The 25,466-nt window shown below is 46.0% G+C and overlaps 1 protein-coding gene across 3 annotated transcripts; it reads right to left on the bottom strand.

The window, feature by feature from the left end:
* Positions 1 to 14,253: 14,253 nt before the first annotated feature.
* KLF6 (KLF transcription factor 6) lies at positions 14,254 to 22,869 on the bottom strand. 3 transcript variants are annotated; one of them, XM_065871231.1, is made up of 4 exons: positions 22,541 to 22,869; positions 19,230 to 19,803; positions 17,723 to 17,846; positions 14,254 to 17,259 (listed from the first exon to the last, which is right to left on the bottom strand). In XM_065871231.1, the coding sequence occupies exons 1-4, from the start codon at positions 22,742 to 22,744 to the stop codon at positions 17,208 to 17,210; spliced, it is 954 nt and encodes a 317-aa protein (XP_065727303.1). In that variant the 5' UTR covers positions 22,745 to 22,869; the 3' UTR covers positions 14,254 to 17,207. The 3 variants fall into 3 exon arrangements, with proteins under 3 accessions (XP_065727303.1, XP_065727304.1, XP_065727305.1); XM_065871232.1 differs by having other exon boundaries at positions 17,208 to 17,259; positions 19,356 to 19,803; positions 22,541 to 22,642; XM_065871233.1 differs by lacking the exon at positions 17,723 to 17,846 and having other exon boundaries at positions 17,222 to 17,259; positions 22,541 to 22,642.
* Positions 22,870 to 25,466: the final 2,597 nt, after the last annotated feature.

A 25,466-nucleotide genomic window follows, 5' to 3' on the forward strand; every position in this document is an offset into this window, starting at 1 on the left:
GTACGGCCATGGCAGGAGCTGAAGAAAGAACCGGTAGGAATAGCTAGTGCTTCCTGAGTGTTCACTATGGACCCTACATCATTCCAAGTCTTATATATTAGAACAACACTGGGAGATGGGTGCAATTATGACTCCATTTCACAGTTGAAGAAAGAGAAGTATCTACCGTTAAATAAGTTATCCAGGCCCACGCTTGAGTGACAGTGCTGAGATACCAGCTCAGGTCATTGGACTTCAAAGTGCATGCTGCTAGAAGGTGGGAAGGGGTACAGAAGATAGCTTTTAGGTCTCAAGCTTGGAAGAGTAGATTGTGCCCTAAGGGCTTCTCCAATGACCCTACAACCACAGGGCAAAGGAGTATTTCTAAGAGTGGTCTAAGTTATTCAGCCTCTGTCCTAGGAAAGACTCTAAGGGTCTCTTTCTTGTGAGATTTTCAGGCTCCACATGAAAGAATCATTAGCAAACTCCTGAGAGGAAAAGGAGGAAGGACCAAGGACAGTGAAGGACAAAAGAGAAAGCTGTAAAAGGGAGAGGTTTGTGGTTTGAGGAAAACAATCAGCGATGAAGACCTTTATCATTGTGATGCCCCCGAGCTGATTCCTCCTGATGGAGCTTTAATGACTTGGAGGCAAGAGGAGTGGAGATTGTCTGTGCCAACCAGTTGTCCTTTCTGCCCCCTGCCCCTGCGCCCCAGCTCCACCCCCGGGGCTGTGGAGTTCTGTGAGTCTCATTCCCGCCCATCCAAGGAAGAGTTGGGTTGCTCCGGGGTCCTCTGGGTGCTGGGGCACCATGCACCAGCCCTCTTTCCTTTCCCCAGGATCAGATCCAGGACGCACTGTGTGGCCTTGAGATGGATTCTGGATGCAAACCTCAGGCTCTCTTAAAACAATAAAAGGGCCTTTTTGTTTTCTTTTTCAAATATGTTCTATGTAAGTCTCAGAATGCCCCTGAGTGATAAGTGTTCTTGAAACTTGGGATGTGTTGAAGGCAAGGCAACGCGGTTAATCATGACAAGGACTGTAAGACTGTGACCAGCACAGTCGGGGGACACCTCCCAGGTCCCCATCTCTCCGCCTCTGAGGTCACAGCACTCTTCTTGCTAAACAGTTTTATGCTTAGCCAAGGAATTTGAGCTCAATTTTTAGCATTAAGGGAATACTGAAGACTGGTAGTGATTGGTCCCTTCTTTTTCAAAGTGCACAAAAAATATGCTTATTTCTTTTTTCCTTCGTTTCTTTTCTTTCTTTTTCTTTTTGGTGCACATTTAGGAGTCAGAATCTGCATAATATTTAAGATGAAGAGAAGATGAATTTTTAATCTCTGAGCAAAAGGCCTTGGATAACTTTCAAGTTCCCCTGAACCTTCTGATTTTCGCTCTGGTTCAAAACCATAGTTCCACATGCAGTTGAAATGGCATCTTCTCGCATTTGCAACTTCTGCATTTGGTATCAAGTCCTTGGTTATGTGCGAGGCTGTGTGAATGAGCCCGGGCACTTTTCCCAGGCGTCCCAGCGTCAGATCACTCACATCTACATTGGGAAGAGCACCTTGAAGTGAACGGGGTCCTCCATCCATCCAGGCAGCAAACACGGGCACAACTCTGGTCATCTGAGTGCCCGTCAGACAATGTAGAAGTGCAGAGAAGATGTGCTCAGAGATACGCCTGATACAGGAAATGAAAGACGGAACCAATGGTTTCAACCAAGTGAGAGCAGAACTGAAAGTCTGCAAATAAAAATTACAGATCCTTAATCACAACTTTCTCTCCACACAAGCTGTATAAGAACATGCAATTCTATAAGAGGCTTGTCTTTGTTTCCAAGACCTCTTGAGTCATCTTGACTTCTGTCTCTTGATTTAGATTTGGCTCCAAAAGTAATAAAATAGTAAAAGCACCTGATTTCCCTGATCTGCACATATGGCATGCACTAGGGAGGTATTTCTCCACCAGAGATCCCCCTCTGAGGACTCTTCCTCCTTCCTGGCCTAACTGTGCTTGGCTGGGTCTGCTTTCCTGGCTTCCTTGAGAAAGCAGAGAAGCATCTTGAACCCTAACTTGTTGTTTCATTTCTCAGCCAAACATTTGAGGCTTTAAAAAAAAGCGTATGGAGATAAAGCCATCACTGACTCTGTGGAAAGGAGTGTTAGGCAAAAAAGAAGTTGGACAAATTTATTAAAAATTGAAGAATAAATGAGCTGCAAAAAAGACTGTAAGCCAAGGTAATCTGTGCGAGATCCCAGCCCCAGCAGTGCAAGCCTTTCATCCTTTGGGTTCTTGCTTTTGATTTGCTGAATCTGCAGAGTTAGCAAACTAGACATACATGCAAACAACCTTTTGCAGTTCTTTGAGCATCTACCTTTTGATCCATACCCATTCTGCAAAGCATTAGAAGACCAAATGTGTATGTTTTTCTGCACTTTGGAAAAAGGGAAACTGACCATTAGCAGCCTTAAGAATTCTCTTGAGTGCAAATAATGAAACTCGGATTCCTGATGACACTGTCCTCCAGCATAGTTCTTGGGAAATCTTTGAAGAGTTTATACCTACAACTCACGCAGGACCCCATCCCGCCCATCTGTTCATTGGAAGCCACAGTTGAGTTAAAATTATTTGTTTTCTCTGCATAAGAACACCGCAAATAGACTTCAAATGAGAAGCAACTTGCAAACCCAGGCTCTTATGTTATGAACACACCACGTCAATATATTTTAATAAGCATTCATTACTTATTGGACCTGAGAGCCCTTAGGCAACACCTAAGATTTTATTTTTTTTCAGTCTGTAGATTTTATTGTTTTAATGGGAGGTACCTGAGGGCAAGTGCATCCCTTCAAGCTTGTCCTAAGGGTCATTCTCACCGTAGCAGAAGCACATGTGGTGGTCAGATGGATGTAAGCCTGAGAGTTCTTAGGCAGGACACAAACTATTTAGAAAATAAGGATAAAAATAGTTTCTTCCTTGGATTAAATATGGGGATAAAATAACATTTGTAAATACTATGTAAACTAATATAAAATTACCCAAAAAACAAATTATCCTGGAAATAAATTATTCCTGGCAATAATCATCGATCGGTAAGGTTAGTACGTCCCTCTGGCTCTTCTGAGTCTACAGTGCGCTCCACCACCCGATTCGAAAGCACTGAGTTGAACCCATGACCTCTCGGCCCATGACCGTTGCTGGGGTTCTGCTTAGTTATTTCCAGCAAGCTTACCCCGTCTACTCACCAGCCTCCTAAACAGTCTTTTCCTGGACCATTCCTTTCTTTGCCCCTAGAAAAGTTAAATTCCCTACATTTGAAAGGAAAAGGAATTAATATTTGCTGAATGCCTATTTCATATGATTCCCACAGAGTTTTGCGAGAAAAGTATTGTCCTTTTTTCACAGATGGTGCACCGAAGGCTCAGAGAAGTTGAGTGACTCATGCACGGCCGCACAGCTCAGACGTGGACGGACTTGAACTCAGTTCTCAACCCCCCTCATTCTATTGCCCCACGCCACCTCCCAGGGCATAAGTCACCGCCCAACAAACCAGTTTTATGAGGACACGCCTCGCATTTCTTCAGGGAATCTCACCTAGGTCCTTCCTTTTGCTAAAAGGTTAAGGGTGTGGTGCCTTTTGGACACAGGCCCAGGAGATTAAGCTCTGGTGAAATGTGTCATCAGTCTACCTTCCCAGGGCAGGTCAGATTTTCCCAGAACAGGTATGAATGGGCAAGAAAAGTGCAGAGTCTTGCTCGACTGCCCCAGCCCAGGTGCTCCTCTCCTGACTCACGGGCCATCTGGGGGTGCCAGCCCAGGAGACCTGAGTCACTGCAGCCTTCCTCCATGATCCTTCCCAGAGAGCTGCTCCCCATGAGCCTGACTAACACCTCAAATATTCTGCAGTGCCAAGGTGTCATGAGCTGTTTAGCCAAATAAAGATCTGGATGATGGTCTGTGGTCAGGGACACTGGCATGCTGCAGCCTTAGGGACCACCACTCTAAAACAGGGACAGTAATTCCTGCCCTTACAGGTTTGGGGGAGAGTAAAATGAGACAATGTTCAATATGCATATAGATTTGGGGAGATCACCACAGTCGGTCCATAAGAGAAGTACCATCTAAAGAGCAAGCATAGAGTTCAAGCAAGCCCAGACTGCACGGGGTGAGGGTTGGTTCTGTTGCGACCTATTCTCCAACCCCCATACACAGCCTGCCCGTGTTTTCCAAGGTCACGGAAGCTGTCATGACCGTGATTCAGCAGGAAGTAAACAGAATTGGGAGCCAGAAGGCCTGGGTTCTAACAGTCTTGACATTATGGTCTTACTACCTGAGATTTAACAGCATGTGTAATTTGGACTCAGGACTCAACCCATGGGGAATAACAGGCAGAGAAAAGAAAGCTGCAGCACTGAAATTGGTCCAGGCCGAGGCTATGTTCTGTGGGAGTTAGATACGACATGTGAAGAGCCTCAGCTCTGTATCTATAAGATATTATAGGATTGAACTGGAATCTGAGGCATGTCGGCTGCATGTTGAGCACTTGCCAACAGTAAACTCCTCCCCTCCAGGCTCTGCATCCTGTGCTCCGGGGACCCAAGAGGGAAATGTCCCCCATTTCAGAAGGCGGACGCCCTGGAGTTTAAGGTCTCATGGTTAGAAACTTCCAGAACTGGCCTTTGACTCCAGGTCTGCTGGATTCTAAAGCATGTCCATCTTCTAATCTAAGGCCTGTACAGAGACTTGTCCCCAAGGGTGTTGGACTTGGTCTCTCACTCACTTTACTGCGGTTGTAGAAAAGGGACGGAGAGATAGGCTTCGGCCGTGGACAGCTGCATTGGGTGGGGACTCAGAAAGGATGTTGAGGACTCAAAAGGGAAATTTCGCCAAAGTAGTGACCTGCCTGTTCATTTTGTAGGTGCAAGCCTTGTTTGTGGTCTGTGCCCGTGGAAATTATTACTGTTAGTTTTGTGGCTGTTGCTGTTGTTACTTGCTGTGGGTAGTGAGTAAAGGAGTCTGGCTGCTGCTCTGTTGCCCTCCTGTCCTGAGGTCATTTTGCACCCAAAATTTTCTCTAACCTTGAACCACAGCAAACATGAGCCTTCAGGATGACAATATCAAGTGTAGACAGTGCATGCTATACTCCCGTGGTTATGTAAATGAGGGCGATCTGACCATTTCATAACAAGGCGGCCACCGGTCAGTTCAACCAATGCTTAGCAACACCACTGTCTCAGGTAAGCTTCCATCTGCCAGCAATGCCTGTCCTCTTTATAAAAAAGAACTCTCAGGAGTGGGCCCATAATAAAAACTGTGACTGATCATTAAGCAAAGATGAATATTATCTTCATGACATGCATATCCAGGAGAGGAAACTACAGCAGCTTCTCCTTGTGTGGCAGGAAGCAGATGGCTGCAATCCTAATTTCTGTCTGTCATTTTTTAGGGTCACTTGCTGGAGCAGGGTTGGCAAAGTGCAGGCATATTCAACAAACAGTCTTAACTGCTTGTGTCATACTGAGAAAAATAGCAGTATCTGTATGTGCTGTTTTGGACTCAATGTGTTTCTGTATCTGTGAATTTCAGGAGAGTATTTTACAGTTATTTTTTCCTGTGTTACAAAGAAGAAGTTACAGCAATCATCCGAATCTGAGTGAACTGCGATGTGCATCACCCACCTTGGCACCAGGCCCCAGGCTAAGCTCCTTCCGTGTGTTATTTCTAATCGAAACGACACCTCAGCACGTTGGCCATTTATTATCATCCCCAATGTTACAGATGAGAAAACCAAAGCAGAAGGAGGTAAAAAAATAGCAGCATCGTAGTATTTGAGCCCAGCCCTCCAGCTGGGGTGTTTTCCTGTGTGTTCACTCCTGATGTCTGCACATCAGCCTCAGGGATGCGGGGAGACAGGCATCTCTGTCTCAGAGAAGTGGAGCATCTTGGCCAAAACGACAGAGCCAGAGGAGGACCCCAGGAGGGGACCAGCCTTCAGGCTCTGGAGCATTTTATTTGTTGCTGAGATGTCCTTAAAGGATGTTTCCCTGGGACGTGGTACAAAAATCAATTGAACGGAAAAAAGTTGCTAAAAGGAATGATGTCATACAAGAGAAGTTTCTATCCAAGGGATTTGAGACAAAAACAATCTGCCTCTAAGAGAAAAGTGGATGAGATCTCATTTCCTATGGGTCTCCTGGTACCAGGAACTGTATCAGGAATGTTCGCATGGGTCTTCCATTCAATACTTTCAGCCGCCCTATGAGGGGATCCCCTTGCTTAGGTAAGAGCAGACTCAGCTTCTGAAACTCGCCCTGGTTACACAGATGCGTGTGGGAGGGATTCAAACTAAATTTTTTCATCTCAAACGCTCACCGAATCTTGTTACTTTTAACTGGAAGAAGACCACGTGCAGTTGTAATGCTTGATTACAACGAACACATGATGAGCAGTGACAGCTTAATCACCCATTTGACCCTGAAGGAAAAGACGGCCACTCCGACTGAAAACAGCAAAACCGACATCCAATGTCAGGAGGTGGAAACAGGTTGTGAGAAAGGAGGTTTCAGGTTTGCAGACATTTTAACTAGTCACCTGGGAATACCCATTCATTCCTCCTGTGCCAAAGACTCATATCCACAATTAAAAGGCTTTGTATTTAGTTTAGAAGTAATAACACTTGATTATTTAAATTGTATTGACAAGTCCAGAAACCGGCTTTAATACAATTTTGCTTTCATTTCACTGAGTAGCTCCATTCAGAGGCACGCTGCTCTTTCTGGTGCATTCAATGCGTTTATATTAAATTAAAGAAAAAAGGTTGAAAGAACGAGCACTTGTGTAGGTGCTTCCCCAAAGGAGACAGAGCTTGCTGGTGTTGTCATGCAGAGCCGAGCTGACAGGTGTACGGATTTCCCCAATTGTTTTCCTCTGATCTTCGACCACTTCCTCTTCTTCAGTAACTTTTCCAACCAAGGTGAAAGGGGGAGAAGAGATGGACAGAACACAATGGATGCTCAGCCTTTCTTGCCACCAAGGGATAGATTTATTAGTCTAATACTGTGGATCAAGTGGGTGGTTGGATTTTATTCATAGATGATCCTCAGAATTAAGGTCTCTGTGCCATTGGCAACAGGTGGAATAAGTGGCAGGGCCATCCTTGCATTCATTCATTGAAGACGCATTTCTAGAATACCTGCACAAGGGGCTGGGCACTCAGACGTGTAAAATTGTGGACACACAGTCTTGGCCTAAAGGGACTTCTACGCAGGGGAGGAGAGAGGGGAAGAGAGAGGGAGAGAGAGAGAGGTATAAAGAAGTCCAGAGCAGTGGCAGATGACGGATCCAGAGAGCAGAGAAGACTGTGGGGTGAAGGGCACTTTCGTCTATTTCTGAAACGCTTTACCCCTTGGGAAGGATGTGCCAGACATTCTTTCCCTGTGGTTCAGCCAAAGAAGAAATGGAAACAAATGTGTTTGTGTCCTGTTCAGGTGCACCCTGGCTGTTTGGTGGTGGCTCCAGCACTAGTGCAGAAGTCAGGGCAGCATGAGGTGTGATTCCAGACAGCGAGGCTCAGCTGTGTGGCCAGATGGGGGCCTTGGGGACTTGTTAGTGGATCTAATGGATCCTAAGTCGGGGGCTGTGAGGGTGATGACGAAGGGCCGTGGGTACACAGAACATATACACAGTTCATTGTCATGGTCAAAACTAGCAAGTGCTTGATACACACACAGCCAGCTTTGCTTTGAAAGGCACAGCTCTCTAGCTGAGCATCACAAATAAGAGACACGAAGGCACCTCCCACTGAGTATCAAAGGAGGCAAACAGGAAGCAAAGGACAGGAGCTAAGGGAAGGGGACCCTCTGCGGCTTGTGTGGCCTGGGAGGTTGGTGGCAGGGTCAGTATATCAGCTATAGTTTGAAGAGAAGGGTCAAGACTTGGTCTTCTACTCTGGAAAGTGGAGCTCATAGCAGGGTGCCGGGCACCTCGTTGACACTTCCCAGGTGTTGAGTGAGTCAGTGAAAGAATGAATGAATGAATGAAGTATGGGCTTTGCCTCCGATGCTCCATCACTGGCTCCCGTGGAGCTGAGGCATGGGTGGGCTGAGAAGGTGATGGCCTGACCAGGTGATGGATGCAGACGTGGTTCGCCCCACACTTTACACAGGAGCACCTGTGATCTCCGTAGCATCTAACTGGAGACGTTAACAGGTAGCTAAACAAAACCTATTACGAGAGGGGAAAGAGATGGGTTGGCTTTATTTCTGGCTCGGCTGACTCCCTGCAAAATGAAATGCTAATGCCCTGCTCATCACAGGACGTCTGAGGAGCAAATAAGGGTTGTCACCACGTGCTGGCAGTCAGCTTTGTCACCTAGAGTGGCGGCTTGCATCTGATCGACTCAGTGCTTATTTGTCAAAGAAAATGTCCAGTGAGACTATTTTACATACAGATAACAACAGTGACACCAAAACAACACAAAACCTCTGCAAATATATGGTATTTTATTTCCACTAAGGACAGTGGATGCTTGGAGTGCATGTTGATGGGAATTATGCACGTAAGAAAGAAAATGGGTGGTGAAAATAGAAAAATCAAGCAAACAAACACAAACAAGACAAAATAAAGAATATAAACCAACAAGTATATCTGAAGGTAAGCATAGGAATTTTAACTGGATAGAACATATGCCAAATTCAAGTGGCGTCCAGCATCTAAGCTGATGCTCACTCATGGATGAGGTATTCTAGGCACAGAATCCATTTAATCAGAAAGAAAGTAACTAGTTAAATAATGCACTCATTCCAGACGGCCATGAGGAGACAGTGGTTCAATGGCCAGCTGGGCACAATCCTCCTGATGCAGAAGAATTGGACCCATCTCATGATTTACAGCCATTCCTGAAAATGCAGTAACAATTGGGATCTCTGGGTGCTTTGTCATTTGTCAAAAATACTGTGAATTCAACTCATTGAACCTGTTGGTCAATTCAATTCTGCCACTGGTCAGAGCGTTCACAGCTTTCGACAGGAAAGTGTTTCCCTCAAAGATTTGCAGAACTTCCTTCCTGTAAGATTGCAGCAGAACAGCAAGAATTTCGAGAGGAAACTGCTTTCTTGATCATAAAAATGCAGCATAAAGCCTAAGCTTGTCCTTCACTGAATTTACTGGAAAATTATGTTGTGGAAACTAAACATGACTGACTTTTCCTAATGCTATGTTTTAAATTCTATTTTTAAATAAATTCAATGGGAAGACAAAAATTATTTTTCTGATTGAGAAATAAATATCTACCGCAGGACGATGATAATGACCTACTATTGATCCCTGTATACCTTACCTCTAATCTTACAACAGTCTTAAAAGATTCTCATTATTCACATTTTGGAGATGAGAAAAACAAAGCTGAAAGTGTTTTAAGTAACCATCTCAAAGCCAGGAGTTAGCTATTCTTCTGCTTGAGAGTTACATGTGAGAAGGCTCACTGTTGCTTCCTCAGAACATGATAGGGTAAATGCCCAGTCTTTGCAAATATAATTTGTAGAATTCCCTTAAAAATATATATACATTACTATGTATTAATATAAAATAGATGAGGACCTACTGTATAGCACAGAGAAGTCTACTCAGTGATCTGTGGTGTCCTAAATGGGAAGGAAATCTAAAAAAGGGTGGATACATGTATACATATAACTGATTCACTCTGCTGTACAGCAGAAACTAACACAACATTGTAAAGCAACTATAAAAAAATTAAATTAAAAAACAAAACGAAACTCCTAGATTGGGCTACTGTTAAAAATTTCCAAGGAAAGTCACGATGTAAAGAAAGGGCTCCAGCCCTTGGACGACTTTTCCATGTTCTTGTCCAGTTTCCTGACTTCCAGGTGCCACTCCGGCTGGTCACTCAAATACAAGCATCCTTAAAAGGCAATGTTCCTTGTTACCTAAGAGCAGGAAGCACAGTGGGTGGGTCACGATTGATTAAGGATGAACAAGAAGCTGCTGAGTCTCCTCTCTCAAACCCCACAGACATTTCTGGCCAAAATGGGACTGAACCTGTTCTCCTGGTTCCCTCCTCCTGATACATGCAAAGCGTGAATGCTGCATCACTGACTGGAGAAACCCAGGAGGTAGGTGGCGTGTCCCCTGGGGCATCCTCACGTGCTGCTGTTCACTCAGCAAAGGCTCCCGTTCTTGGTCTTACTGGGCCTCATTCAGGTCGCAGGGCTACTGCTGGGGGCAACCTCACCAGTGCTGGACTCTTGGTGGTCTCAGCTCCTGCCGTCTCCTCCCCATCTTCTGGTGGGGCTTGACGACAGATAGATATTCAAAATCGCATTGTTATGGTTCAAAATTTTCAGTCCGTAGCGAACATTGATGTTCTCTTTAATTTACTTTAACTAAATGATTTATATGTCCGAATGTTGCCCAAAGGCAATTTTACCATGAAGAGTTAAATTTTTACAGTTCAAACACAAACACACATACCACACACACACACACACACACACACACACACACACACACACACACACAGAGACATATGTCTCTTGGTGAGTCAGCACAGCTTTTGAGCTTGCGAGTAAATGACCTATTTTAAGGAAGATGGCAAATTATGTGAGTGAACACGGGGGTGACAGTGAAGATTTTTTCGAATTCCTGTTGAAAGGGAAGACAGGGCACACACCATTTACTGCCCTTTTACTTACCCCACGGTGCCACCACTCTCCCATCTCCTCAGCCACGCAAACGGAAAAATGACACCCAGGCAATGCCGCCTGCTTTTACAGTGAGTTAATTGATAAAGCCCGTGCTTGTCATCACCTATCTTGCACATCTGGAAGGAAGTCTTGCACAACCACAATGAAACATGGTAATGTGAAACTTAAGAAATCGAGGGGAACAGAACTCTGATTAGTCAATACATGCAAGTCACCGGTACATGTGCTTGGGAATCAAGCAAGTACACAGCTTTGGAAAATGCTGATTTCTCTGGCCTGGTGAACATTTTCCACTATCTAAGTAGCCAAGCCTTTTAAAAAGTTAATAATTATTTGTTTGTGGCAGCTTTGGATTGGGGGCTCTGAATTTAAGGAACAGTTCTAGATCATATGATACCTTTCTTTTTTCTCTTTTAGCACGATTATGTAAAGGGAAGTCAGTGCAAGGCTTAGCAACACGAGTTTGAAGAGACTCACAGTGACAAGGGGCATGCTAGCTAAATCTGTCTCTTACTGAAAATTCTGTGGTGACTGCTTGGCCCAGCATGACTCCTATCAGGACATGTGGTACCCAGATTCCTTCTGGTCTTTGTCTCTTTCCATTCACAGACGTTTAGAGAATTCTCATTAAAATTACTTAGGGTGAAACAGAGAGACTGTGTTACAAACTAAATCTAGTTAAACACACTTTGTTGTATTGCCTCATTTGTGTGATGCATGGACCTAATTTTCTTCTCTTTGTGTCTTAATTACGTACATTAGGTGATGCTTGCCAATTAATGCAGGATGTCACATCCCCAGTTGCTTTCTCGAGCTTCTTAAACATTAGAAATAAATACATGCCACCTGTCTCATATCTTGAAAGCAATTCAAAATGGTTACTTTTGTTTGCTTAGGCTTACAGAACAGTTTATAGCTTTAGTGCTTCTGAGTTATAAGAAAGTTCTGTCTCCATTTCATAAATGTAACTTCATTTCAAGGTGAATCCAACAGAACGAGCAGAAGGCTCTCGTGAGAACTTGTGTGAACCAGAAAGCAGTGTTGGCTGGTGATTAAAGCCTTGGTCTTTGGCATTTGAGAGATGTGGCCTCAAATATTTAGCCTGATGCGTCCTGCTGAGCCATCTAGAGAAAGCTGCTCAGTATTCCTCACTTGTGAAATGGGGATAACGCCCGCCGTGTGGAGTACACTGGGAATTATACATAAATACACACACACACACACACACAGATATATAACATACTGCCTCCCCGATTCGTAGTCAAGGCACGAGAAGTAGTAGATATCATATTCATCATCACCCGGTTTGGGGAGGGGAATAATTCAGGTTGAGAAGGAGGGTTGTTAAAAATATAACTCATGGTGGCGTAAGGTTAAAAACTAAGAAGGGAGTTACATATGAAAGATATGTTCTTTCTTTGGAGCAATTAAAATATAAAAGTAAACAACCTCCCATCGACTCCACCACCCTCTGAGCACACAGGTCAGCTGGGAACGTGTGCAGTATGATTGGTGAGTTGGGAGAACTTGAGACTGGATCTGCAATGGCTCCAATGGCAGTTTCAAAGAGGTCTTTCTTTTTCTTTTTTTCTTTTTTTTTTTTGCGGTACACAGGCCTCTCACTGCTGTGGCCTCTCCTGTTGCAGAGCACAGCCTCCAGACGCGCAGGCTCAGCGGCAATGGCTCACGGGCCCAGCCGCTTTGCGGTATGTGGGATCTTCCCGGACCGGGGCACGAACCCGTGTCCCCTGCGTCAGCAGGCGGACTCTCAACCACTGCGCCACCAGGGAAGCCCTCTTTTTTTTTTTTTTAATTAAAAAAATGGTATGCTATGAAGCACCAAATGCTTGAATAACTTAACTATAATTAAAGGGGCAATTTGAGAATGTCCCTCTTTCCATCCGAAGTCAGAGCAATTTTCTCAACAATGCTGTCTACTGTAGCACAAGAGAAAGCTTTCTAGATCTGAGCTGAGCATTTCGAGGAGGGTGGACATGTAATTTGAAGTCCACCCTATACTCACAGACCACAGAATTGCAGGGCTCTATAAAATGCTCGATACACGTGACCTAACCCAAAATATTTTAGCAATAAGAAAACTGAGGTATAGCGTAGCTCAGCAAATTGTCTGAAAGCACGCGGCGAGCTCGACTGAGAACATATCCTTTCGTTTAGCTAGGTTTCAAAAATTTTGTTAAGCAGACTGAAAGTTTTTGTCCTTCTATAATTATCCTTGGTTTACAGCTGATTCCTTGCATGGCAGTTCTCCTAGCAGCCTTATTTGAACATAACCGAGCTGTTCGGCATAGTCTTCACATGACAAAGTGGTCATGTCTTACTAGTAGCCGAGAATGCATTATCAAGCCTTTATTTAGTGCTACAGTCAGGGCAATCCAACTATTAGTCATCCTGACATGTGCTTTGAACACAACACACCCATGAGTCCTGGCAAAAATTGCATCTGCTTCCTGCACCCTCCCACATCACAACTCCGTTCAAATGGCTGATATTTTTACCACAGTTCTAGAAAGAAAATTACTTAACATTTCTAATCTGGGGATGCACTTCAACTTCCCCTCCCCAATTATCAAATTAAAAGCGGCTCGTGTAAACTCTGCCCACGCAGCAAAATGAAGATCTGCTAGGAACAAGAGGCAGTGAGCCCTTCCAGCAACCAGAGAACTTCCTTAAATTAAGAACAAGGTTAAGAAGCTCATTGCCTCAGAAATGTCCATCATCCTATAGCCCCTTCTAGAAAGCACACACTGATTTTACTGTCACTACTGAGGAGCTTAATATGAACTCAACACAAACTTGTTTGCCACTCGCCGCTCAGAAGAACTAAGATCTAATGCTGCTCACAGGAAATGTTTCTAGAGAACCAAAAGCTATTTTGTTTTGGAACAAACTCTGCATTTGAATGCATCCCATTTACCTCAAGAAAAAAGAATCTGGTGATCATGTAAACAATCTTTTACCTTCTGCCCTATTTTGCTGGGCTGACCAGAGTGGGAGGGGGTAGGTAAGAAGAGTGGACTGAAGGCCAGGGGGATGGCTTCAGGGCTTGCTGTCCCAACTGTGTCCTTTTCACCCTCTTGGGTGACATCTCAGCCAGGTGTGCGGGCCAGGTCAGAAGCGGCTGCCGGGCTCTGACCGCCTCTGTGGAACAGGGCTGCAGGAGCATGCGGAAGTGAAAGGGAGGTGTTTGTTTCACATTCTGCGGATGCCTCTGCAATTTATTCTCCTGGCTGGAGTGACAGGAAGATAAAACACAGCAAGTGTTTCCTCCTGTGCCCCAAGGCCTGGTGGCCAGTCTCTGGAGGAGAATTCAGTGCCCATCAGGGGAGCAACCCCAGGCTCCTATTTCCACCTTTGCTGCCAGGAAGGGCAGTGAGTGGGCGGGGGGAGACAAGTGGCTCCCTGGGTAGCACAAAGATTTCCCAAGGAAGAGCCGGGTGAGTAATCTGGCAGGAATTTGTTTCAACACTCCGCCACCCGCACCCCCCCCCCCAAAAAAACAACCAGACTCAAGATGCTGATAAGAATTCTTTTATGTTATTCCAATAAAAAATACATTCATACAGAAATATAACAATCTTGCAAAAAACAATTTCAAATAAAATCTTGTAAAACAAAATTTTACAAAAATCTTACAAAGATTTTTTTAGATAATAGGGTGCTTCAAAAAAAAAAAGAAATTTCACTAATAGAAATTTTTTTTTTAACGTCAAGCAAAAAGTTTCTGCTTGATTGAGGCTCAGTTATCACCTGAACAGAATGTAATTCTTTATGTACTTGCTTATTAGGAAAATTACAGGCATTGACATACGTGGCACCCAGCCCCACCCAATCAAACCACTCCATGGTGTTTCATAAGTGAGACAAGCCAGTGCAAGTTTTTTTGTCTTTTGTTTACCTTCTTGCTGAATGGAATTGTTATGGCTAAGCACACAGCAGGGCCAAAAAAGGAGTTTTCCAAAATCCAGTAAATCAAGTGCCTGGATTTGGAATTGCCAAAAGAAAAGTGCATTTCCCCCCTCAGCAATATGAAATGAGTTCTTTAGGTAAATGTATCCATCAGCCCAGATTAAAAAAAACAAAAAACAAAAAAAAAACCAGTTATGTGAGCTTTCACCATTGCTCATCTCCAGGAAGATCCAAACAAAATACCAGCCCAGCCAGACTCATATGTGTGTATATATATATATATATATATATATATAAATATATATAAAGGAAAGATCCACACCCATGAGCCAGCAGCTGGATGGAGGATCAGCTGTCCATGCTGCGGTGTGCCAATTCAGGGAAATTACTCGTTGGAAAACTGGAAGAATCTATGTGCTGGAAAAAAATAGCTTCATCTGCATAAAAAGTGCTCTAAAAAGGAATCCCTGTGATTAGCTTACTCTTAGGCTCGATTTTCAATAAAGCTGACATTCAAAATCAAAACCTTAGTGTGTCTGAGACCAACGACCGGGCTAGTATTCCGTTCATGCCAGTTTTGAATGGTGAAGGTACCCTATCCCAGACCTGCCGATTATGATGAGCGAGTTGGCAGTCTGGAAGAGATTTGATGCCAAGAGCCTGTGGCAAATTGTTAAATTAAAGGGAAAGCCTTTATAAAAGTTAGAGTTCTCATGTTTACCTCCTTTGTGGCCATTTTGAAATATGTCTTCACAGGCTGTGGAATTTTCTAGCTAGACATTCTAATTTCTCCTTAAAAAAATATGTATATATTATCTAATATGTATATATATATACACACACATACACACATACACATACTGTACACACAAATATACATACACAAGAATTTCGCCCACTTTAAAAAAAAAGTAATATACTTTCTGTGTTACCAACAGATAGCTAGATAGATACGCGAGAAACTTGTGCCTTTTAAGCAAATACATTGTTTTTTATACTTCTGTATCTTTAATACGTGTGAAAATGTTACATATTAAACACAGCCGGTGTATGATCTGTACAACTGTTGTGCAAAGTCTATACGGAAGTCTCACGGTGGCAGAAATGGTCTGATTTTCCAATTATCACATGTTTTCCACTTTAACACTGACAGTCAAGTTGTCTAAACTACTGAGTAAATACTGACTTGTTTGGGGGGTTTTCATCTATTTGACTTTGTGAAGGAGGACCTTAAAGAGATTTTTTTTCTGTATTATATATTGATACAGTACAAAGCCAGGTGAAAAAAGAGCCTTAATAAAGCATGCATCACCCATACCCCTGTACGAGACCCCTACATAAGGGGCCACTTGCGTAAGGCACCATTGTTAAGATCTACAGTGCATTAACAGCTAGAAAACCAGAAATTAGTCCTCAAGGCATAAATAAGAGAAACTTAGCTGCATGAGAAAACAGTTTCTAAGCTTTAGTGGTTTTATCCACCCAACTGAGAAAAATTTTAGGTTCTGAGTCTAATGAGACATTAGACCAGCAATTCCCAGCCCTAGTGTCCTGGACACCCAACTCGTGTCCAACATCTTTCAAGGGCATCACGAAATTCTCCAAAAAGGTAATTCAAATTCGAACCATTTACAAAATAGTCCTATGCTGCACAATGCCTCTCTGGAAGGGGAGTGTTACGAAATTGAAGGGGGGAAGGATTGTGTATTGCCAAGCCCAGATGGCTAGGGGGTCACCGAATTCAACCAATCGTATCTTAGCTGCTCAGTGAACTGGAATCAAAACTGTAGTCCTGATTTAAAAATGGAAAAGCAGATAATTCCCCAGACCATGCATTACTTTTGTCTTAGAAGGAAAAGTTATCAATGTACTATATTTGTAGATACACAGCTTATACAATGGGTAACAAATGAACTCTGTCTCAGAGAGTAGCAGAAGCTACTCACTTCACACAGCTGAACCAGACACCGAAAGTTCTCGCCACACACTAGAGGGAAAGGGGCTCCCCTCACTACACCCACTCGCCACTCCCGGGTCCTGACCGCCCACGCCTGCCCTCCACATTTTCCCTTCTTTTTTTCTTTTCTTTTTTTTCCTCTAAGGCGCAGACTCTACCTACACCACCCCCCACCCCCACCCCGCCCCGGGAAATGATTGGTGGCCATCTCATCTCATGGAACACGCCTCACACACAAAACATTCAAACTATGTTTTTTTTCTGTCTCTTGCAGCCTCGCAAGGGAAAGGACTCTGTCTCGTCACACAGTCTGTAGGAGACCCTCCACATACAGCCCACCCACCACTAACATTCTCAGTGCACATGCTCACGGCAAAGGCTTAGGGACCACTCAGAGGATAGGTACCAGTGGCGAGGCCAGGGCCACCCAAACACCACACACCCTGGGTGCTCTGCCGCTTCGGACATGACTTTTTTCGCCCTCGAAAGACCTTCCCAGTAGGTCCTGGAGGCGACCGGGTAGGGTGCAAAATGGCTTTGGCTGGAACACGCACCCTCCTTCCACGGCCGTCTCAGCCTGGAAGCCTTTTTAGCCCGCAGGAGTCGATGCTCTGCCCCTTCAGAGGTGCCTCTTCATGTGCAGGGCCAGGTGGTCGGACCTGGAGAAACACCTGCAGAGAGAATCGGGGTCCCAGACGTTAGGTCTCCAGCCCCGTCAGTTACAGACCTCCTGCTCGTGCACCCCCCCAGCTAAATTAGCCCTCTCCATTGGGGGTGGGAGTCATCATGCTGAGTCAGCCCCATCCACATTCGGGGCAGGAGTATACATCAAGGAGGTTGCCAATCAGCTCTTGGGAATGTCACCTGACTTTACTGCCCAGCCTTCAAATTTGAAAACTGTTAAAGGGCCAATCTTCAGAAAGTGTGAACAAAATCATTCTATTCTCAGTGCACTCGGTACACAGTGCTTCCTAACCTGGACGAGTGGCATATTAGAGCCTTTTTAAAAAGTCCTGGGCTGAAAAGAGAGATGCCAGTGCAGGCCGGGAAGACGGCTGCCTTGCTGCAGGGTGACCGCATGCCTACTCCGTTCCGGGGATGGCACCGCCGCGCCCCTGCTGTTCATGCACGTACCTGTCACAGTGAGAACATTTAAAAGGCTTGGCACCAGTGTGCTTTCTGAAGTGTCTCGTTAACTCATCGCTTCTTGCAAAACGCCACTCACAACCTTCCCATGAGCATCTGTAAGGCTTTTCTCCTGGGAAGAAAGCACACGACAGGCACGCCATGATTTCACTGAACAGTGAGGGAAGGGCCCTGCTACCCCAACACGGGGCGGGAAAGTCCACTCAGGAGCAGGCCCAGAGGCCACTGACCTCAGGAACTCAGAATACACCTCAGTTAGCGCTGGGAGGCGGCCCTCCCAAGGTAACAGGCAGGGGCTCTTTCCTGACCTAGCCTTGGGCCTCCAAGTGCTGGGGAAGAGACCCAGGCTTGGCAGGGCCCACATGACCGTAATCAGAGTGAACGTGTAAGAATGACAATGACTCAGACTGGAGAAATACTTCCGAGGTGATGTGTCAGCCCACTGGACCCGTGGCCTTGGCCAGGGCTGGGTTTTATTTCTTTCTCCATGGAAACGGTTTCTCTCAAGCACTTATTTTGTTCCTTACTCACTTCCCTGTGGAATGAGGCTTTGTAGTTTCCTCGGGAAACTATATTTCTCCAAAACTGAGGTCATGAGTTTCTGGGAAACCCCATTCCAAGGTCTTCAAAACACTTTCTAAATGACAAGCAAAAGACCCAGTCGACTTTATCCCTTGGTCGGATTACAAATATGATTTCACTAAAAGTGCTACCTGAGAATATAAAAAACAATTGCCACAGTCAGTAGCCTGGTTCCAGGGTACCCAGGTCCTGATCCTGGCTCTGCCCTGAGCTGTTTCAGGATCCTGATCTCCTCTCATTATTGGTAACACGAGAGTTTGCATGACTTGATCTCTAAGACCGCTTCCAGCTCCAAAATTTCTGTGATGCTTCACCAGTCATCCTAGACTGTCATGGTAACTATAAATGGAACTATTCTCTAGACTGTGATATTTCATTAAGAAGTTATTATTATTTTTTAAAGTTGGCATCAGAAAACAAAGGCAGCATGATACACAGAGAAATTCTCACTAAGTACCTGCTGATGATACTGCTTCGCACAGAGTCGATGGGTCTAGCTCAGACCCCACACGCTGTCCGGCACCCACCTGCGCCACACAGCCCGGCCACCCTCTCCCAACCCTCGAGCTTCATTTCCAAAAATCAGAGGCAACTCCGAGTAGCACTGTACACAGACTCTGCAGACTGCACAGTGGGCCTTGATAACCCAGGTGGCTGGAGTGGGTGGGGTACTCGGTGTAGACAGAGAATGTGATTTACCTCTTGTTTGTTTAATCTGAAAGCGATAACCATTCATCGGGCACACATGTCCAGTCTTTCAGCGCCTACTCTGTCCTCCCCAGAGACCCAACTCTTTTGAGGGAAGAAAGGAGGTGAGGACGTGTCTGCTCTGACAGCCTCCTGCGGAGCCCCGGCCCCCTCCCAGGGCTGGTGCAATTAATTCAGCGGCGCCCGGGTCGCAGGAGGGACTGACCTGTGTGGGTGCGCTGATGTGCTTTCAAGTGGGAGCTTTTGGTGTAAACTTTTCTGCAGCCGTTAAAGTGGCACCGATGCACCCTCCTGCGGCCGTCTGGGGAGGCGTCTCCGCTGCCCTTGTCGCCGGGCTTCCCCGCAGTCCCACTGCGTGCCTTCCCGGGAGGATGCAGCTCACCCGGCATGCAACCCCACAGGTGGGACGGCTCCCTGCTCAGTTCTGGGGAGGAAGGGGGCGTGGAGGTGACGGAGGAGCTCAGGTTCCCCGAATTGACTAAAACTTCGCCGATGGGGTCAGAGGTAAACTTGGTGGTGGGTGAGAGCTCCTCAGAGCTGTCGGAGGATTCACTGCTCACATCCGAGTTCAGGCTGTTGGTCTCCAGGTTGTAGCCAAAGCCGGGGCTGTTGAGTGCATCCTCAGGGGGACTGGAGGACATCTTCAGGTCCGAGTCCTCCTTTTTCTCCCGAGCCAGGATGATTTTGGTCCACAGATCTTCCTGGCTGTCGAATTTGATTTCGGAGGCTGACACATAGCAGGGTTCGCTCTGGAGGTAACGTTCCAACTCCAGGCAGGTCTGTGCGAAAGGAACCACAAGAAGGCACGTGATTGTGACGACTACCGAAAACGAACCGAAAGCGCACTTCCAAAAACATGCAGGAGTCAAGGGCAAATAAACTGTGGCCTTGTCACTACAAGAATCCGTGTCTTTAGCAGAGTGAGAGGAAAGCTGTTTCTAGGAATGGGTACACATTCAGAAGAAAAACCAGAGGTGAAACCTCTCCCCGCTTCCCCAAGTTGGACCAATGGCCACAAATGGCTGATGGTCACTGAGCCAGTTTTTGTTATAGTTACAGTGTTGATGTTTCTAATAAGTTTCTGTAAGCCACACAAAGAATACCAGCCTCAGACCTGCCCCCACCGGACAGGTTTAACCATATTATCTGACAGTCAAGAACCCTGTGCAACAAGGAAACCCAGGCATCCGCCTTCCAGAGGCACAGACAGAGGGCTTGCTGCTCTCAACACAGTGTGCTCTGACATGGCATGTGTCTCCCTCTGGAGAACCGCTGACAGCACAGGCCATACTCAGTGAGCAGACGCAGCCAGCTGATGGTCTAGGGTCAGGAAGGAGCTGCAGAGAAACCACCCGTTTCCTGCGGAGCCCAGACCTAATAGGCTTTCAAAGAATGCCATTCCCAAGTGCAGGGCCATGCGCACACACAACTTAAATGACTTCCACAGTGGTCAGAGGAAAACAACAACAGGAGTGGAGAAACCATTCCAGAATGGCCATCTGCTATTGTAAAGGATGCAGGAGGGGAAATTCCTCAGCAGCCCTGCTGGGAGTCCCACAATGGACAAGAACTTTATCTACTGGCCAAGAGTACAACTGTATGAGTCATCACTCTATTTCTTTCACACAATGCCAAAGGAGACTTCCTTTTGAAATTCTGACCAGCAGCCAAAAAAGGACCCGGTTCAAATATACATGCAGCGTGTCATGGCCAGAGTGCCCCCCCCAGCCCCACAACCAACCTTTCCAGAAGCTACAACTGCCGAGAGACCAGCATGCCCTCTCCCCACCATCTCAAACTTTCTAGCCACTGGAAAATAAAAACGGTAGGAAACATTTTAGGTTTAAATTATGTCTGCCCTTATCTTCACTAGGATCAACTGTCTGCATGTCCATATAAGGCTGTCTATACTACTGCAATTCCACAGCTTTAGATTTCTACAGCAAACTCTGCTCTTTTTAGCAAATCATTTTCAGGACTAGCAAAGCCCACCCAAAGGGCTCCCGCTTGGTTATTTAGCAGTGTGCCTGCTATCAGAATAGACCCTTCCCCCTCCCCCTCCTCACCTAGCAAGCAGAGGGGGAAAAAACAATCATTGTTTTCTCGTTACCCCTAAAATTAGACGTCTGGGTTACAAAGCACACTAGAGTGTTCTGCGGAGAGACGGCAAGATATTCTATGGATGTTCCAAAGGAAAAGGAAAGCACGTTTATTGAGATCTTGTTAAACTTTAATAATCTGGCTAATTTAAAATCTCCATTATGCTGATGAGCTCTGGGGACCAGAAGGAAGCTCTCAGGGAGAGTTTAAAAGCCTCTGAAGGCGACCAAGAGCTCAGCCTGGCTTGTGGCCCAAATCCCAAATGCCCAAGGAAACTACTTAGATCAATTTCAATCACGTCCTAGGAAGCAGCTTCTTTAGGAGGAAAAGCCTGGAGGGGAGAGGGAGGCAGCAAAGGGCTGGGAACAATTAAGCAGGCATGTGAAGGTTGTAACACTTTGCATTTCATCTCCCCTACAAGCCTTCTAGGCTTTGAAACCCACAATATATATTTGATCTGCTAATTCACTTTGTGACAAAAAAGCAAACTGCTTAGCGGCACAGAGAAAACCCCAAACCTTCCTTCTATCTTTAAAGATAATGAGACAAGTGTCAGAATCTCTCTCCCTTCAGGTAATCCTAACGCATTAGAAGGGGGAAAAATTGTTTCTTAAATGTCCAATGCCAAAAATTCCAGTTCCACTAAAAAATGCCGGAAACAGAGACTCTTCTTCCCAAACTCTGACTTGAAGCAATTCGGACGGGGCTCATTGTCATATGACTGATAAGTCACTGGTTGTGCAAACATTGGGTTTTTTTTTTTTTTTCTTTTTTCTGGTCAACAAAAGAAGCAGGTTAAGAAAAACAAGGCAGATCGAGGCATATCTTAAGGATTCCCAAGAAGGTAAAGAAACTGAAAATGGCCTGGTAGAGAAAAGGAGCTGGTGGATGTTTCGCTGGTGAAATCCTTAATTAAAAAAAAAATCTCCACGTACAAACACCAAAAAGCAAAACAAAACCAAAATCCCTTAAAAAAAAAAAAAAAACACCCTTGGCAGTCCTTGCAAGTTCATATGACCAGATCCAGCTGTGAAGTCTGGAGCTGGTACAAGCAGCAAACTTCTGCCAAGGGCTAGGGCCGGGATCAGGCCGCGGAGCTGGGTCTGCCCTCCGGAGAACGCAGTTCATAAGCCCCTGAAACGGCAAAAACACTCCAAGCGACGAAGCACTGCTGCGCCCCACTCAAATGACAACTCCGCTCCACGCTGTAAAAGGCCCCTTTAAAGTGCCTTCCACACCGGAGGCAGCAGAAGTACGTTTTAAGACTAATTATTTTAATTTTTAAAAAATTTACCCGAACCATTAAAAAAAGAAGAAAAAGAAATGCACCTCCAACCACACACCGTCCTGTCGGTGAGTGCATGCACTCCCTCCTCGGCGTACCCGGGCACCTGGCCCATGAAAATTCCTATTTACCTGTTGCCAATATTCCTCCAGGGAGGGCAGCGCCGAGAAGTAACCAGTCTCGTGCACAATCTGGAGTTCCTGGAAGATGCTGCACATTGGGAGCACATCCATGTCGGGTTGGAAAAGACAGTCACTGCTGTTGTAAAAACAGGGAGGTGTGCGGTCTGGAGTCGGGAGCGCAGCAGCCGTGCCTGCAGCGCCGGGGAAGTTCATGCAAACTCAGTGGGCAGCAATTAGGCGCCGCGGGTTCGGATCCTACCGGAGCCCGGAGACTCGCTCGCGAGCCCACACAATATTTGCAAACACCGGACTGACTGCAAACGTAACCCCTGCAAAACTTCCCTATTCAAAGCTCCGCTGCCAGCCTCCCCTCCTCCCCGCCCAGCCCCCCCCATCTCCCCACGTGACTCGCCCGCGCCCGCCCCGCGCACCGCCCAATCACGCCGCGCCCGGCCCGGGGGCTGCGCGACGATGATGTCAGCTTCGGCCAATCGCGGGCAGCGGCTTACAGCGGCCCCGCCTGGCGTGACCGAGCCTCTCCATCACAACCGTCGCCATTGGCTGAATTCGAACTTCGGCCAGCTGTGATTGGAAGGCGGTTTCGCAGGCTATTTTTAGCAGGGTATATAAGGCGCGAGCCGCCTCACGCCGGAGGAGTCGGTGCTGGGAGGTGTGCGGCCGAGCGGCTGAGTGCGCTGCTGCCGGGCAGAGGGAGCCGAGTGTTCCTTCCCGTCCCGTCCCCGGTCCCCGGTCCCCGTACCCCTGTCGTCCCGGTCCCCGTCCCCGTCCCCACCACCCGGGCTGGTCCCCGCAAACCCCGGCCCTCGTCACTCAGGCCGGTCACGCGGGTCCAGTCCCCTGCCCCCGGCCCAGCGGTTCAGTGTGTCGCTGCCTCGCTGAGGGGAGCCGGGCCGGGTCCCCTCTGTACCTCCCTCCGACCTCGGGCCGGCCTGCCCTTCTCTGGTCCCATCCGTCCCTCGATCCCACTATGTCCCCCCCTTCCGTCCCCCTGTATTCCCCGTTTTCCGTTCCCTTCTGTTCCCCCTCTGTCCCTCTGTTTCCCCTCCTTCCCACTCTGTTCTCCCCTCCGTACACGCTCCGTTCCCATCTGTCCCCCCTGTCCCACTCCATCCCCATCCGTCCTCCTCAATCCTCAGGTTGCACCTGTGACCCAGTGGTGGTGGACGGATGGTGGACTGGGCAGCCCCACGGGTGTGGTGAGGAACAGGGAGGGGCCGGAGGTACTCCAGAGTCACTGGGGTATGTTGTATGTGAATCTGAGGTCCCTCCTTCAGCCTCCCTCACAAGGACAGGGCACACACCTGGGGGACACGCCTCTGCCCCGCCCCACCCCCATGCCCACCTAACCTGCAGGAAAAGGACCAAAATGGCCTGGAAGACCCAAGTTGGATCTGCTTGCTCTTGAGGGGGTTATTTACATTCTTGATTCTATGGGAACACAGTTTTCTTTTAAAAAAGAGGGCGCTTTGGGAGGGGGCGTTTAAAAAAAGAGGGGGCCTATAACCATTCTCAGTAGGGTCCTCCATCCACACCAGCTGTGTACATTTTAGAAATGCAGTTTCCAGGGTCTGACCCCAAACCTACAGAGTTATAAGCTAGAGGGTGGAGGCTGTCCCAGCCATTGAGTTTTGACCAAGCTCCCCAGGTTAATCTCTTGCCAGTAAAGTTTGGGAACTGGGCATCTAGAAAATGTCCTTTTACTTGTCACCTACCATACATCAGCCTTCATTCCGAGAAGATGCAGAGACCCTTACCAAGATTAACAACTAGACTTTCCCCTAGTTGAATGTGAAAACAGTTTAAATGAGGTTGAAGCTGACATTCAATGTGGGGTTTTTTCATATAAATTATCTCCTGAAATATACCATAATGTTCATTTTCAAGCAAAATGCCAAGACTACAAAGAATGTGCTTTTAAAATTCGAAATGGAAAACTGAATTATAGCTACTACCTCCATTATTATTTCAAAATAGAGTTTAATGAAACATCCTTTTAAATAAAGTTTTTAAAAACTGAAGTATGTAAAATGAAGTTTTGAGAGGATTTTGTATGTTAGATTTTAGCAGACTTGAGTATACCAGGGCTATGACCCTATAACATTCTAGGCAGGGACCTTTGTCAATCAAAAGTTAGGGGAAGTTATTATCTTATTGTATCTGTTGTATTAAAGAGGCTGTGAAGATGATTCATAATGAATTGATTAAAATGATCATTAACCTGTGTTCAGTCTTATTTTACCCCAGAAACAGAGAGCGTGACTGGCCCTCCATAGGGAAGACATGGGCCTTGAGTCTAATTTCTGGGAATGGGAATGGCTTGCCTTGAACCATCTTCAGGTTGAGCCCACCCCCTGGTGACCAGTAGCTGGTTGTATTTGGGATATGGTTTGAGAGTGTGCTTATATCAGGGACAGGGTTTTCTCAGTAATTGGCAGCAGTGATCAAAGGAAGCAAGAATCCAGTGACTATGCGAGGGAGGGTCAGCATCCTGGACCGATCGATCGGAGGAGAGTTAGGTGAAGGGAAGAATATATTGCCCAAGGGAAGGCACGTGATGGCTCTCTGTGCAGTGTATGTGGGCGTCATGGTTACAATATTCTTATTTACCTTTTGGACAATTATTCCTTTGCTTTCCTGTTAGTAATATTTTATTTTATTTTTTATTGAATTATAGCTGATTTATAATATTGTATAAGTTTCAGGTGTACTACATAGTGATTCATAATTATTAAAGATTATACTCCTTTTCTAGTTATTATCAAATATTGACTATATTCCCTGTGTTGTACACTATATCCTTGTAGCTTATTTTTTATACATAATAGTTTGTACTACCCCTATCTTGCCCCTCTCTCTATCCCTCTCCCCACTGGTAACCTCTAGTTTGTTCTCTTTATCTGTGAGTCTGTTTCTG

This window comes from Phocoena phocoena, chromosome 2 (assembly GCF_963924675.1).
Source record: "Phocoena phocoena chromosome 2, mPhoPho1.1, whole genome shotgun sequence".
Lineage (NCBI taxonomy): Eukaryota > Metazoa > Chordata > Mammalia > Artiodactyla > Phocoenidae > Phocoena > Phocoena phocoena.

Bases quoted from the DNA above. Each gene is read 5' to 3' on its own strand.
- KLF6 (XM_065871231.1), bottom strand. From the start codon at position 22,744: ATGAACTTCCCCGGCGCTGCAGGCACGGCTGCTGCGCTCCCGACTCCA. The intron at 17,847-19,229 runs GTCAGTCCCTCC...CTTTCTTCCCAG, and splicing joins ACATCAGCGCACCCACACAG to GAGAAAAGCCTTACAGATGC. The intron at 17,260-17,722 runs GTACGTGCATGA...TTCTCTCTGCAG, and splicing joins AAATGTTCTCACTGTGACAG to GTGTTTCTCCAGGTCCGACC.